This window comes from Heliangelus exortis, chromosome 6 (genome assembly GCF_036169615.1).
Source record: "Heliangelus exortis chromosome 6, bHelExo1.hap1, whole genome shotgun sequence".
Lineage (NCBI taxonomy): Eukaryota > Metazoa > Chordata > Aves > Apodiformes > Trochilidae > Heliangelus > Heliangelus exortis.
Window position 1 is genome coordinate 29,063,149 of NC_092427.1, and position 17,132 is coordinate 29,080,280.

At 35.9% G+C, this 17,132-nt stretch overlaps 1 protein-coding gene across 1 annotated transcript in view; it reads left to right on the forward strand.

The window, feature by feature from the left end:
• Positions 1-3,220: 3,220 nt before the first annotated feature.
• Positions 3,221-17,132, forward strand: part of LOC139797731 (sodium channel protein type 3 subunit alpha) — a 71,180-nt gene continuing 57,268 nt past the window's right edge. Inside the window, exons 1-3 of the mRNA XM_071747477.1 lie at positions 3,221-3,454; positions 10,935-11,204; positions 15,666-15,982. Coding sequence (XP_071603578.1) covers positions 15,716-15,982 — 267 coding nt within the window. The 5' untranslated portion in view covers positions 3,221-3,454; positions 10,935-11,204; positions 15,666-15,715. The remainder of the gene's footprint in view (positions 3,455-10,934; positions 11,205-15,665; positions 15,983-17,132) is intronic.

Sequence of the window (17,132 nt, forward strand, 5' to 3'; positions counted from 1 at the left end):
ATGGGAGATATGTACGGGTCTTGCCCTTATAGGAGACCTCATAGAGAGGCTATGTTCATTTCTGTTTAACACCTTAATAATTATTTTTCTTTTTGCAACAAATATATTTCAACATTTCCATTTCAGTTCTTTAGTTAGAAGTGACTGAATAGCTTTACATTTCTTCACTCATTTCTGAGAGTATAACTGCACCTGGAGCAGAATTCCCAGATTATTTAGGAATGTCAGGGATTTTCAAGGTGTATTTATAAATGTAATTTCTGAGATGAAGTTTCAGTGATGATTCATTAAAAGTTGTAATAATAATTTAAACTGAAAAAAATGTCAGGTTGGCATTGTTATAAATTACTTCTGTCAAAACAGTTTATTCTTTTTGCCTTTTAATTGACCACTTCTGCTTTTCAGATCTGGCAGTTGAATGTTCAGTGGGATCTAGGAAGGCAGAGGGAAGGAGGGAGAGATCTTGGATACACAGTATGTACACATTTGATATGCTTGGTATGTATCACATATATGCATTTTATATAGTTTTAATTGTTTATAGTTAATTATTTTAAAACGTAATTTTCATGTTTAAATATTCGGGGGTGGGTAGGTGTTCCATTTAGATGGTTTGATGTATTTGTAGTGTAAATGTATTTATGTGTAATCCCATAGTTTTTTGTTTCTGTCCCGGTGTTCCACTGACAGATTATGCTAAGGAATTCTTAAGAACACAATTTAAACTCTTTCAGTAAATGAAAGACTCTGTCTCGTTTCAGTGAAGTTGAATCACTATACAGGCAATCCTGTACATTGGCTGAAGAAGACTGAAACATACATAAGCCACATTTGTAAATTAATATTTACCATGACTTTGTGTGGCATAATCATTTTTACAAAGAAAACTTTTATTTTATGAAAAATTACACAGCATTTCTCTAATATCAGACCTACACCTACAAGAAAGCTGTCTTGGTATAGATGACTACATTATGTATAGTTATTGTGCCAACTGGTATATCATGGAAGACTGCAATCAACAAAAACCAGAACTGGGTGTTCTCTAGTAATATGACATTAATCTAAACACATTTTGGAACATTGCCATATGAAACCAGGTTATTCCAAGAATATGCTGTTAAAAATTGATCAGAGAATCTGCTCAGGTTCAAACTGGGTTTTATACACACTTTTCAGTTGGCATTACACTTCTGGTATTAAAGACTATGTTTCATATTTTTATTGAAATAGTTTTTTTACGTAGATGGGATGCAGCATGTAAGTAAATGAAAGTCCTATTGAAGAGCTGGCTTGGTTTTCAAAATGCAGTATGGGTGCAAAACAATATTCCTGAGCGGTTTCTGTTCATTCATGGGTTTGATAAGCTGACATTATCCTCTGAAAGCAAAACCAATTATTTAGGGAAAATGAACATTTTTTTAATTTTTTAATTAAAAATACACTCTTCCTTAACTTCTGAAAGTTTGAAAAGTAAATATTAAAATAAAAGTTAATAAAAAATTCAAAGCGTCTCTGAAATGAAAGGGGGTATTTCATAGAATCATAGAATATTCAGGGTTGGAAGGGACCTTTAAGATCATCTAGTTCCAACAGGGCAGGGACACCTCCCACTAGATCAGGTTTCTCAGAGCCCTGTCCAGCCTGGCCTTAAAAAATTCCAGGGGTGGAATTCCACCACCTCTCTGGGCAACCCATTCCAGTGTCTCACCACCTCATGGTGACAAACTTCTCCCTAACTTACAGTCTAAATCTACCCTCCTCTAGTTTGAATCCATTCCCCCTTGAATGGTGTGATAAGTCCTAATACGTCCCAGGTTGTTTTTTTTTAAACAAGAAAAGTAACACAGCTGCATTTGCAAGCTAAGGGACCATCTATTTCTCTTACTAAACAGATTATTTTGTACATACAGAATACATACACCTATTTATGTTTGATATTATTAGCCAAATTCAGGAATTTGGTATTCATATCTATCAAGCATATAGCAAGCTTAACTGAAATCAACAGGACTACTTACAAATTGACACAAATGCTTACAGATTGGCATTTAAGTATGCTATTTAAACAGGGATATCTGCATGATATTAGAGATAAGGGCCATCAGTGGCAGGCAGTTGTCATCACACTGCTGCTTTGTGTGGCTGTGATTAGGTAGTGGCTGTCAGGCTGGATCAGTGCTGGCTGCTCTGGAATCCTACCTTATAAAACCAATTATATGACCAGTGTGACAGAGAATGGGGCTATATGTAGCCATAATGAAGAGGTATTTAAAGTATAAACAGGAGCTATCCAATAGTAAAATATTAAGTGCCTTTTATATTGTTTTTTCTTCTTTTTGTGCAATGACATTTGTTCATTTTATCCCCCATGACTGAACACAGCTGGTAGCTTGTTTTAAAATTAGTTGGGACCTATAGTGGTCTCTAAACTAAGGCTATGAGTCAATATATGGTACATGCTTGCTGACATTGTTCAGTATTTATACATCTGGCTTTCCGCAGACACAATACTCCTCAAACTGACATGCAACACAAAGTAATAATCCCTGAAACACATAATTCACTCAATTTTGTTGCCTGTGGACCAGGTGATGCTGGAGCCACTGCTCTATTAATTCTCCCCAGGACAGCTGGAGGAATCCTAGGCAAGCAGATGTAAATCTACACATGCTCAAGAATCCTGTCTAGAACAGAAGACTTCTAGCTATATTTTTTACATAAGCATAGTACTTTTTATTCACATAAAAGAAATTAACATGATACTAAAAATGTACAGTAGTATTTAATTAATAAGACAGCATCAAAAAAATCAGCAAGTTCAGCATGTACCAGCTAGGGGTGCAGTCAGTGTCTATGTTCTCTTACCTACACATTCATCTTTTCCCATAGATTTTAAAAACTAAATGCTCTTTTAGATGTCCATAGAAAACTGTTTTAAATTTTAATAAAAACGTCTTTGAAAGCATTATTAAATAATCACTGTATTTTTTGTTGGTCTGTTCTGCTTCTTGACCGAAAAACCTTACAGCACAGCAGATGTTTGAAGTGTGGGTCACAATAAAGGGTAATGATGCCTTATCAAGTTCGTATGATGCTTTGTATGTACTCATTCATCTTTACCAGTAGGTGGAGCTGCCACGTTAGGTGCTGCATTTTTTTTTTCACTCCTTCTCCCCCTCCATTCCCCCACCCTTCACCCTCCCTTTCTCCTAATAAGCTGTTTTCTGATAGATGTTGGGTACCATAGAGTGAGACTGAGAACAGGAAGCGGAGGCAGAATCGGAGAGGATTCTGGAAGGGTCTCTGTGTTTTCCACCAAGAATACAGACATTATAATTGATTAGTAAAGCTTTGTGGATGGAAATCTGGACTATTTCAGGAGGAGACATATATTATCATATTATTTTTGGATGCTGGGCTTTGCAGTGATTTGTCATTCTCTTTCAATCAGGTAAGCTGGCAAAACATTTAATTGTACCCATAATAAATCCTAGTAATATGATCTTGTCCACATTTTGGAATTCAGATTGTACCCTCTCATTTGCTGTTAAGGTAGAGCCAAAGATGGGGAGTTCAAAGCCATTTTGTACTGACTGATTGTGATGATGGTGTGATTTTTTTTTTTTTTTCCTTTTAACCTTGCTAAAGCTGATATCTGGCCTCGTACTCTTAATGTGATGTTCTGATGTTGTAGTCTTACTTGCAGTATTAGATATTTTATAATCAAGGTGTACTAAATTAATACCTAGCATTTTAAAGACGTGACCTTGTTTTCTAAGAAGAAAAATCTGGTGATATTTAGGCTCAGAAACAGCAGGTCTCATAAAATTCTGAGCACCTCAGATTTTGATGATCCAGGAAAAAATCTATGTGGTTTCATACAGCTATTTTCAGTATATGTACAGTATGTGAAGAAACTCCCTTATTAGCTCCATTTTGTAAAAGATATGTAAGAAGTAATTTTCCTTCTGAGCCATTTTTTGCATGGTTGTGTGTTTGTGTGTATGAGAGAATGGGCTGCCCAGCTGCTAATTAGCCAGAGATCCACACTGAAGGTACAGTTGACATTTTGTCTGTAACATTCCTGTCGACTTTATTATATGCTTCTTCATGGGATTACTTGAAGAAAACAGCACAAGAATTACTGTATTTCTTCATGCTACTGGCCATTTATCTGTTGTCTCATTCATTGCTATCAGTAATTATTAAAGCCGTCAGTTATTAAAGGTGAAAGGAAAATTTCTATTGAAGATCAATTTGAAATGTTAATTATTTTTTCAGTAGTGGTTCTAGAGATGCAAGTTCACATTAAAATTATACATGTTATCATAGTATTAATTTGGAAAATATTTCCAAGAGAAAACCGTAGAAATAAAAAAATGCCCCAAACAGTACAACAGAATAAGGAACCCAGTGTTTCTAAATCACCATTTCAATCTATATAAGAAAAAGAAAGAAAGATTGGGTCTCAGGTGGTACTCAGAGTAGCAAATGAGGCCTGTACCTGAAACAGTGATATGAAAGAATGAAGTTTGTATTTTTTAGGGTGCCAGATCAATGTGTCTGTGGTGTCCTTGTGTCTCTCCAAAATAAATAAATAAAAATAATGGTTAAGTTTGTTTTTAAAAAATATCATATTTGTGTTTTCAGAACTGATTTGGCAAGAAAGCAGTTTCACAAGACTTTTAAACTGTAACATTTTAATATTTAATTTTTGCTCTCTTGCACATCTCCATTTTGGGAGCAAATATTGTTAAAAGCTAGAATGTGAGCTACTGCAGTAAACTGAAGCTTCATAGCACCTTTTAAACAGATCTGTTTATGAGGCCTTCGTATTTATAGAACTTACGCTTGTGTTGTTGGCTTATTTTTCCCTCTAATGAGCAGAAGTTAAGATCCCATACTGATTATCCTAGCAGTGCCAATTAAGCTCAGTATTGTGAAGTTCCCTTTAGATAATGCTGAATGTTAGCAGAGGTAGAGACTTCCAAGTTTTCATTGGAGAACATTAAACAGTTCCCCTATTGCCTCTCAGACTCTGCCAGAGTGGTAGTTTGGTCATTTCCTTTTATTATCAGGTAACTTGAACTGGAGAGGAGTCAAGAGGAAGGAGAAAATATAGAAAGTCTGGGGTTTGAGTAAATATACTGATGACACATCTTGTGTTTTCTCCTTTTCTTCATCAGATAGCATTAGATAAGTTAAATTGTACCTTATGAAGATTAGACATGGAGATGAATTAATTTTCCATCAGAAGACTAAGGATTATTTGTTTTGTGTATGCTGTGCATTAATGACACTGCTGAAGTCCCACCACTTTGTGTGGATCAGAGAGCAGCAGATACTAAGAAAGTACTTCATACAAGGCAAGAAAATTGCGACCTTGTTCTCTTAAATGGAAATCCTGGCCCCTTTTACCCATATGCTGTTCTGGCCATAAGATGACAAATGAAAAATTTGCTTGAATTCTGAGTTAAACCTAAAGGAAAATAAATGAGAGTTTCTGATAGTTGGTACTTTCTTTGTCATGGTGATCTATTTGCTGAACTCTGAAAATGCCTACTAAAATTAGGTTTCCAGAAGTTACTTCTATTCTGTTCTTTATCAGAAAATTCTAGTTAGAAGCTAGGAACAACTTTCAAAAGTCCAATTAGCTTATTTACTTCTCACTGTAACTTTATTTTTTTACCTTAGAGCTTTTAATCAATAATATTTTTGTTGCCATTTGCAGGAAGTATATATTTTCATCCTCACTTGAATAAATAAATAAGAGGTTTAAAATATCACTATAAATGTGATACTCACTAGTTCAGACTGCTTACAGAACCAATGTACACACCCTGAGCTGTGGCTTCAGTCAGTCCATCAAATCGAGTGTCCATCACTGTAAAATCCATATATAGGAAATTGCGTCCACTTCATTAAAAACCTGCTGTTAACTCACTGCAGCTGCCACTCCTGAGTAAGAGTCCTGAAGCACATTGCCAGTGGCATCTCTCTTTAAGTCTGCTATTGACCATCCTCCCATAGGAGACCTTGATACTGGAGCTTGTATCTTACAACCAGTTCATGCACTTTCATCAAAGTTTTCCTTATGGACAGCTGGAACCCCTACTACATAACAGTGATGGTGTTATTGCTTGACTTTTTCCTTGTCTTATGATGAGGAAAAGTAGAGGGGCTAGGGATAAGAGTATCCCGTGCAGGGACTCTATTACTTCATCATATAAATATAGGGTAGAAGCACTGGATGTTCTGTTCTTGAGTAACCATAATGTGTGCATACTGCCACTGTAATACTAAACAGGGGTAAGTATCACAAAAGTTTCTAGTCTATCATTTTCCATTATCCATCCCAAAATGGATATCCATCCCAAAATCCCTACTTCTGTTACAAAAAAAGTCTGCAAACCAAACCAGAAGTCAGCCCATCCCAAAACTGTAATTTCTATTTGTTCCTAAACTTTGAAGAGGTCACCAGTCTTGGTACGGTCTTCCCTATACCTACACTGCATCAGGCATATCCATGTATTTCTTGGAAGGATTTCCTGAATGAAAGTGTGAGGGTCACTAGTAAATCTGAAAGGATATCACAGGTGCCAGTGTGGAAAATGACTGAGAAGAGTATCAGTACTATTGATTCTGTGATTGCCTTTACTATACACCAGTATAACTGTCCAAAAATTCAAGGTTTTGGTGATAACTGTTATCTTACACAGTGAGAAAGAGAGAGAAAGCACTTCTAAAGGATGAGTGAAAGCCTAGGCCTAACTTGGCACTTACCAACTTGAAACCCTTATCAAGTTGAGCCCTATCAAGGAGCAAAGCAAGTTCCACTCATCACAAACAGCCTTGAATATTTTTTAAAAATTAAAGTTTGTTTTGACTTAAAGCCAAATCATCTGTAAAAGTTCTGTGCAACGTGAAAGCAAAGTGATAGGATTGACAGCAAGGCAATCTATTATATTAGGTCTGAGTGGAATAAACCTGGTGACAGAAATAAGCAGTTAATCTCCAAAGGGCCCAGGATTTCAAGGCAGTCCTAATGTTTACTTCCATTCAGGTGAAATGCCTGTCACTAATATTTAAGGCCAAAGTGTTTATAGAAAAAAGTTTAATCTGAGAGAGAAGTTCTGAAAAAAAAAACCAGTATCAAAAAGATGCCACCGGTGTCAGGAAGGAATTTTCTTCCTACTGGGTAAAGCTGTAACTGGAACATGCCTGGAAGGTTTTTACCAAAAGCAGTTTATGTTACTTAAGTGAATTTCCTACAAACCAAATTGCTGGAGTTTGTGTTATAATAGGAAGAATTCTAGTAGCTACTATAAAACTGACCATGATTCTGTAGTGCATACTAAAGACCTTTAGTTAGTACAATATTTGGTTAATATCCTTAATTTCAACATTACAACTAGAGACATCTTCAAAAAGGGTGGCAGAACTTAGATCTCATAGGCTTTGCTTCCTTGCATTTATTACACACAGGCAGTGACTGGATCAAAACTGTACTTCCATAGTTCATTTAGAAAACTTTCCAAACTTAGGGCCTGATTAAGTTTTGTTGGTCACATCCTTAATGCCTGAATTAATGCCTTGAAGAAATCCATGTACATTTTTTTATAGGCTGTGTTAAACTGCAGGTATAAAGCACTATGTTTTTATGTGACTTTCTGTGCATTTTCCTCCTTGTGTAGTAACGTTCACATTCAGCTGGGAACTGTGTGTAAGCTTCTCAGCCAGAAGTTCCAATTTTTCCCTTCCAGTTTCCTAGACAACTGTCAGAGTCTAAATATAATCCATTAATCTTCTGCTATACAAAGTTCATTCTTTTATATTTTGTATTGATTAGTTACTGGGGCTTACTAAGACTAGAAAAGTAAGTGTTCCAGCTTCATGCTTCTTAATGATTAAGTTAATTTTCTGACTTTAGTTTGTTATTTCCTTTTAGGTTCATAAGCAATATTTTCTGTTGCAATTACATATCTGTGAATTTCCCAAGAAAAAATTAGAAAAGCATATTACATTACAGACAGCTTTCTATTTTTTTACAAAGCAAAACTGATATTGTGATGTATTTATGTATTGCTGACTGGTGTTTTTCATTGCAACTTGTTTAACACCTCCACAGTGGATACTGGCATACATTCCAGTGTTTCGCTTGACAGCACATTATAATTTTAATTTGAGTACAAAAAATACTAGGAATTAGTTGAATGCAGATTATGGAGAACATGCAACAAATGACTCTGAATCTGGACAATTAATTTTGTAGATAATTTTGTGTCTTGTCAATCTAAAACCGGATTATCATTTTTGCAATCACTTATGGTTGCCCACAGTTTCTGTTGATTGGCATTTGTCTCTAACATGAGATATCACTTAGTTGAAGTCATCAGTGGCAAACTGTCTTATTTTGAATAACCTGATTTCTTTTCTAAATCACATTCCAGATAGAATCACATGTTTTGCCATGGGACAGTGTGACACTAATTTGTACTTATCTTTTCCAACTGGTCATTGCATTGAAAGGGAGGTCAAGTGAACAAGAATATAATTTGAAACTTTTTTCTAAGTTTCTGAGACATTATGTCTCAGAATTTGAAGGGTATTCCAACCACTCTTGAAATAAATTTAATGCAAGAAATTAAATATTAAGGAAAGACCACAACATGAAAGGATAAATATAGTCTGTCCATCAAGAATCATCTCTGACCTGAGATTTTACCTTTGATTTACTCTTTGAAGCTGAAGGAGGATAACCTACTATTTTGGTTAACATGATACCAGCCAAAATAATTCTCTCTTGTTACCTTCAGCTACAGTAAAACTGCGATCTGGACCTGCCTAAGAAAATTTTGAGTCTTGGGGTGAGAACCAAAGACACTTGATTTAAAAAACAAAACAAGACAAAATAATGTGAAACATTTTTTAAATGTATTGCAAGTATCTGCATACTATAGTAAAAAGATGCTAAAATCTATATGAGATATTAATTGAATTTATGTAATGAAATTGCACTGACACAGCCAAGCCCTATTATAAATTCCCGACAAAGAGCTCACAATTTTGCCAACCTCCTGCCTTCAACTTTTACATGGCTACCATTGATATTGCTAAACTACTATGATGTTAGTAGTGTTAGTAGATACAAAGCTGCATCCCTTACCCCTTGGAGATACAACCAGGAGAAACATACGTTGGATGCAATAAATAGTGAGATGGACAGTAGAAGATGGGGTTACTTGCGAAAAAAGGTTCAGTGTGACTGCCTTATGCTGTAGTTCAAAATACAGACTTATTGAAATTACTTGTACTGCTAATGTTATGAACAATTTTCACATTGAAGATGAATTCCTGAATACATGATAAAGATGAATTCCTCACCATTTTGCAAACTGGCAAATACTTTAACAACTGGCTAGAAGTTACACAACCTCTTTTGAATTTTAGTGCTGTAGGAATGCTTATTAAAGATTACCCTTTCACTGGGAAGCTATGGTATACCCGGAAACAACAGCACTTACACATTATTTGCATGGTATCTGACCATCAGATCAGATTTCAGCCACAATTCTACTTCAGAGGCTCAATCCAGATGCACCCAAGAGGCAAAGGGATGGGGAAATCCCCTGTGTACCTCCAGGGAAAGCTGCCTTCAGTAGGAAATCTGCATTGGTGGATAAGTATCCTTGGTGGCAGCATGAGAGTCATGATCCCCTGAGGGTAGCACTGAAGACACAACTTTAAGATGTCTTCAGTGGAGCCTCTCCACTAGTGACTCACCACAGCAAGATGTGCTGAATCAGTGCCTCACTGAAAATGACCAGGATACTAGGAGTTTGCTGTTAACAATCATCAGAATGTCTTTATGTTATATTATTAAACAAATAGAAGCTATAATTGTGGTACCAGTTATCGGTTCTTTAGGAAAATGTAATTCTACATCAGTAGTAGATAGTACCAGGTAAATTTTAGGCTAGTTTTTGAAATGTGTTTTCTGTAAGAGTACTTAGAGTCTTTATAAGCTGAAGAAGCAGTGGTCTAGTAGAAAGCTTTCACTGTCTGTTTTCACACTTTGTGTTCTCTTTGACCTGATCAGTGTCTACCCAGATTTTCTTTACCTACAGTGTTTCTACAGTGGCTGCTCATTCTCACTAGATTTGGAGAGAATTATTATTAAAGGCTGCTTTCAGAAGAGCAGAGACCTAAAAGAGAGGGATGTCTTTTTCTTTAGGAATAAAACCAAAATAACAACAACTTGTAAAAAGTACAAAAAGAGCCAGAAATATATCTAGTTCTAGACATCTCAACCTCAGTGACAGAGACTAAATTTTGCAAGCTGTAAGTAGACTATTTAAATTTAATGAACTTGATACTCAGATTATTAAAGTTTTAAAGACTAAAGAAGAAATAGACAACATTTGGTCAGTTCTTACAATGATGCAATCTTTAAATTGAAGACCCTGGAGAAGAAAATGCCAATTTTCACTATTAGATTGCTTGAGGTGAAAGAAAAATCTCTTCAGACAAAGAAAAACACTTATACCAACATTCTTTAAGATAATTAATGTGAAGAAGTATCCACATTTTCATGTAAATATAGACTGGATTGACTTTTTTTCCTGGTTAAAGACAATAATGCTGGTGGAGTGTAATGATATACATTGCAAACTACCTAAGTGACAGATGAGAACATTCCTGTTAGCCTGGACACAGCTACTCTATCTCTGCTAAAAACTGCACTAGTCCTGCAGTGATCTCAACAAGACCCGTTTTTCCTTTTTGATTATAGAATGCAGGGGAAAGAATAAATGTAATTTTTGTAATTCATACAACTTAAAGAATATTCTAAAATGTACTTTCAGTTTGTGTTGTGCTTTCTGGACTAACCCATGTTCCATCCTGCTTTTTCTACATTTCTTTGCTCTTAGGTTGGAAAAATGTGTCTTTGTGAATATGTAGATTTGTCTTTGTCTCCTGCTATTAGTTTTGAGGAGTTTTGGACAATGGAACAAAGAATGATAGTCCTGAAGAACTTTCAGTCTTGAAGAACCTTCAGCTCCCAAGGAGAAACCTTTTTTACCATTATTAAACCTTTTCACCATTTTTTTTTCTGCTAGAAATGCAGCCTTTTTGTTTTCATGATAACAAAAGATCCAATGAGTGGAGTCTGAGATTTAGCATTTCTTATAATAACAAAGGTAAGACTATATTTTCTTCTCAGCTTGAAATAATGTTTCTCTTCATAAGATGGCTATTTGATTTAGCACTGTGTATCTTTTCTAAAATATCAGTGGGAAAATGAAACTAACATCTTTAATATGGTGTTGCTATAGAAATTTGTGTTACATGTATTGTAGCTATTTTCCATTAGAATGTAAGGATGTTGAACATTGGAAGGTATCTGCAAAACATTAATTATTTTATTTCAACTACATTGATGAGCTAATTTTATTAATAAATACCTCATTGTGATTTAAGTGTTTTTATTTCAAAGTTGCATAACACTAATGCCTACAGGCTACTCAGGCTGACTGTACAAATCCAGACAAAAATTACAGTCATTGTTGCCATAAACTATAGTCTAAGGAAAATGACACAGCAGATGAATGATAAATGTTCCAAGGAACAGAAAAAAGGAAAACAAATCCTACGTATTAGTCAGTTAGGACCTCTCAACACAAATTTTCATAGTCAAAATTAGTAGATTACAATTTACAAAAGACACTGGTTCCGAGCAGGTGCTCAATACTTTTTTCATTTCTGAGGCAGTCATTTTTTTCTCTAAAAATACCTACTTTTGTGGAACCAACACTCATGGGTTCCTTGGCTCCATAGAGTTTTGACTTGCTATCTTTTTAGATATCTCCATTAATTTTGCATTGCATTTACCACCTTGGATCACAGCAGTGACCTTTTAGGGATTTTTTCTTTCTTTTGGAGTTCTGTTGCTTATTCAAGTATTTTTAAAGCAGTAAAAAATAGTAGAAAGATACCATGAAAAACAAGGTAAATATCAGTTATGCAAAGATAACAATTTGTAAGTGTAAAAAAATGCTTCAAAGCTTTTCAGCGCATAAAGGGCTAGGTTTTTCTTTGTGAAATTAGCCCCTGTACACAACTGACATAAGAAATTGCATTAAAACTATTTCATTTTAGATCACCTACACAACAATTTAATTTTTTTTTTTTATTTTTTTTTTTTTTAGTATAAATCAAATGCAGCCTTACCCAATTTGGAAGCTGATCAGAGTATGTTAGCTTAACAATAACTTAACTTCACTTCCATAAATCTAATACTGGAATTTTACAATTCCACAGAGTAGGAACTCCACATACTAGGAGAGGACGTTCAGATGACCCATTTCTTTAGACCCATCCTGCATACACTCCAGCTACTCTTATTGACACTGATGATTTAGAGCAGAGTTTTTAATCCAAGTTTTAGTATCTGAGAGGCTATCACTGTGCTTGGCACAGAGGAGGATACTATTCCCCAAGTTTCAGCCTCTTGAATAAAAGATTAGCAAAAGGAAATTATTATAATTGGTCATTTTACAGATTCCATTTGTTATCTATGCACTATTCCAACCTTAATCAAATGCATGCTTGTGTGCCAGTATTCCAGTTTTAATGGAATGAAAATCTCAGTAGTCAGCTTTTTCAAGCTTTTAGGAGGAAAACAATTGTAATGCCAGTGCTCTGAAAAAAAAAATTCCCATAAGGAAAGCTGCAAGGTTTGCTATTTCTCCAGCCTGAAAATTTTGAAGGGTATATGTGGACTGTTTCATGCAAAGTTCAAATAACCTATTAGACAAACTGTTGACTTTAATAAATAATTGCAGTATCCACCTGATTGCTAAAGTGATACTTTCACTCTTACCATTTGCCTGATTTAAGATATCATAAAAATAGATACCTTCGGGCCACTTCTGGCTTTTTCAGAGACACACAACTAATAGTTTGACATCGTTGGCAAAGATACTTCTCTCACTTTCAAAACAAAAAACCGAAAAAAACCAAGTTATCCATGGACACAAAAATAACGCCAGTATGCATAAAACTAGGAACATACGGATACTGTTTATTGTTTAGTCTTATTTAAAGGGAGGGACTGAAAGAAAACTTGTGAAGGATTTTTGGAATGCAATGCTCAAGTAGAACTAAATGGATTTATTTGTCAAAAGCATTTCTTTAAGAAATTGGAATGCCTTTTTTTTGTAAGGTAATCTATTGAATTGTAGACCATTTTACATATGATATCTGTGCCCAATCTATAATTCAAATACTTGAAATTCTTTTAGCTGAGAAGTAACAGGTACTGAGGGGCCTGGACCACGCATTTTTTTGAGACTATTTCTTTAAAGATTGTTGTTGGTGGTGTTTTTTGTTGTTGTTGTTGGGGGTTTTTTTGTGTGTGTTTTTTTTTTTAATGGAAGCTATTCTGCAATTATGAGATATATGGATTTCTTAGTCTGTATTCTGCTCATTTTCATTCATGTCCTGAAAGTTTATTTACCTGATAACAAGCAATTTTAAAACTGGTGGAGGAAGAAGAGGGAACCTATCTGCAACAACCTAGTGGTTCATAGTCCAACAATTGTTAAGAATGAGTCCAAGGGTCAGTGCAGGGAACAAAATTACTTTTGTTTCATTGTGTTCTATTGAACCACTGCATGTATAGCAACAGCAATTAAATAAATTTTTGTTTTGTTTTATTAAGCTCTGTAATCTGAATGAAAACACTTGGGTCATATTTAATACAGGAAAAACTTTCTTGTGTAATAGTAGCAGCCAGGAAAGATAAAATTGCAGTAGGCAGTAGTGGAAGCAAGATTCAAGTTAGGCTCCCAACTTGGCAAGAAAACTTTTTCAAAGTATGCTTAATGAGTGCCTGAGAAATACAGGCCAATAGCATTTTTCCCAGTCATTCACTGTTCTCCTTGTTTACTTCAAGCAATACAAATACATATATTTCTGGTGAGGGCAATGTATTTGGTAATAGCATTCATAACTGCAACTTTTCACAGATGAAAAACAGTCAAACCAAACGCACTGAGCTATAGAGAAAACAAACCCACTGATGACTCCAGGGTGGTGCACATTTTCTTAGTTTGTTAATCCTGGATGGGAAAACCAGTAATTAAAGGAGTGTGGACTTTATATAGAGAATGCATGTGCTTTGAACTCTCAAATAAAGGACAATTTTGATTTCAGGGTCTTAATAATTGGGAATTACATTAAAAAAAAAGCCAGGTACCAGCAAAGTCTTCTATCTTGTCAAAATAAAATTTTTTGGTGAGGGCATTTGAAAAGGAATCCATTATATCATAAGATCATTACTGTAACACTTTGTGTGCACACACAATTTCTACAAACTGCTCCAGACAGCAAGAATATGGAATTAATGCAAAGGGAAACAATGTTACATCTCAATCTAATGTAGCATGGCAACAACAGAGATATTGGACATGCATGAAGTAATGTAGGGAAGGCTATCCAGCTTCTTGCACAGAAAACGAAATTAGAGCGCATTTCTCACTCTTAAACATTGATTTTCATGGCTAAAATTTTTACTACACTATGCCACAAGCTTTTGCTAAGTAGACATCTAAAAAGTATAATTTCTTACTTGGTGGCACCACTCTTTTAATTGCTCTACTTTCTTCCAATCCCTCCGCCCAGCCATTCAAACCTCTCCACTGTGCTGTGGAATGCATGAGTTTAAGCAACTGGTCCTGCTGCCGAAGGACTCAGAAGAAATAGAATATTACTTTCAGCTGATGCACTGTGGGGCTTCATAAAGAGGCCTGTTGCACTGTGGAGAGTTTGATGCAAAGATCAGGAAAAAAGCAGCAGAGACTGCATCATCCAGCACTGGCACCAGGGACATTCATAAGGAATCAGAGTCTTAGATATCCATCCATTTTAAATCTGAAATAGTATTATGACGCTTGCCTTGCAGAAAATCAGGTGCAGCACTCTTGCACATAGCCTTGATTTTGCATCTTGTCTCCAGGATGTACCACCACTTAAAAGGCCTATGGTTTTTGATTCACAGTTCACTCACAGTCAATAAATGTAATCTAACCTGCTTTGGTACCTAACATTAGCCTTCAGCACACTAAAATGTCAGTAAGAAAGAGATGTGACTGCTTCTCTCTTAATTCAGTTGATGTGATTTAAACGGCACTTATTGTACAAAAACTTCTTTTTTGTTTAATGAAAGTATTTACATCTGTAAAGTTGGATTACTGATACTTGAAAAAATACGGAAAGATAAAATGTATGAAGTAGCAAAACATAGGCATATATACTATGTATATATACTTGCTGTTAAAAAAATTATATACTGTTAAAACATTTTTATCAATATTTTTCTCTAACAGGGAGAGTCTAAGGACGTAGGCAGAGCAGTGTTAATGAGCAAAAGTAGTGTCTTTTTCTAGACCAGTAGGAAAAAGGTGAAAAATAATTTATAAAATAGCTAAATAAACTCAGTGGTTGCTTTTAATTTTCATTCAGCCTTGAAATATGCAGCCTCTATAATGGACATAGAAAGGATTCCTGAGCAAATTCCGTTTGTTTTGTTTTGTTGTTGTTTTTTTTTTTTCTTTCTGATACAATACAGTCTTAATAAATTCTCTGATTTTCCTTTTTAGGTGATTCTTATGCAAGAAGCTAAAAGTAATTAAATTTGCAGGATGAAAACATGGCGCAGTCATTGCTGGTACCACCAGGACCGGAGAGCTTCCGCTATTTTACTAGAGATTCTCTCGCAGCTATTGAAAAGCGTTCTGCAGAAGAAAAAGCTAAAAAGCCCAAGCAAGAACACACAGATGATGATGATGAAAATGCTCCAAAACCAAACAGTGACTTGGAGGCAGGAAAGACACTACCATTTATTTATGGTGACATACCTCCAGGAATGGTATCTGAACCTTTGGAAGACCTGGACCCATATTATATCAATAAAAAAGTGAGTGAATATTCTTTTGCACATCATAGAATATAGTTTTCTACATTAGGAAAGTGTGATCACAAAATGTAATGATTAGAGTCATCAAGCCACTAAACACATGGACGATCCTTTTAGTTATGTTATGGTCCGAGGTAAGATTAAAATTTATTTTCGTTTTGGATCCACAAAACAAGTCCAACTGTAGAAGGGTCAGGTGCAAGCAGACTTTTATTTGACAATTGACCCAAGCAAAACTATAGAGCCAGGCAAAAGATGGAGAGAAGAAAAGAAGATATAAGAGAGAGAGAAAAGTGGAGAAAAAGGATAAGAAAGAATAAGAGCGAGAGTGAGTGAGAGGGAGAGAGCGTCACCACCAGGGGCCCAGCTGCGCACTGAGTTTCTTCAAGATGGCGCTGATCCTGGTGGTGGGTCAAGAGACAACAAAACAGCCAGAGCAGGGACAGCCATATATACCCTTGAGTTCCTTTTGTTCCGAAGGGGCAGCTGCCAGTCAGCTGCCACAGAAGCCAGGGTCATTGGCATAAGAGCCATTGCAGACAGGCTGCCTGGAGCGGAGAAGAAAGGTGCAGTCCCCCACCCACTCTTTGGTTCTTATCTCCTTCCAGGTGCCACCCCTGTTCTGGTTTGGCCCAGTCCAGGTCCATTAGCATCAGAGCCATTGCAAACAGGCTCTCCTGGAGGGGGGGCACAACTCTTATCTATTTCCATGTGCCACTCCTGCTTTGTTCCAGCCCCTTCAGCCAGGCACATCAGCATAAGGACAATCAAGGTGGCTTCCTCCACCCTGGACAGGGTAATTGTGCCTGGAGGGACATTGCAGCATTGAAGGCCCTCAGAAAAGGGAGTAGTCTCCACCCAGCCATCAGTTCTTAGTTCTTATCTCTTTCCTGGTGTCACCTCCTGCTCAGCTCTGGCCAGTCCAGGTCCTCCACCCTAGCCAGGGCTATTCACTTGAAAATTGTTCCTTTGAGACAATTTCAAATCTGTGAGATCAGACTCTCACAAGTTAGCAGAACTGGTTTATTATCTTCAATATTTTAACTCCTGCAACTTGAATTATTTCTTTTTTTATCTGAGTTTAAGGAATATATAGCTTCCTTGAGATTTCCTGAACTTGAGAACATGCCTGAATTTTCCTGACTTCACT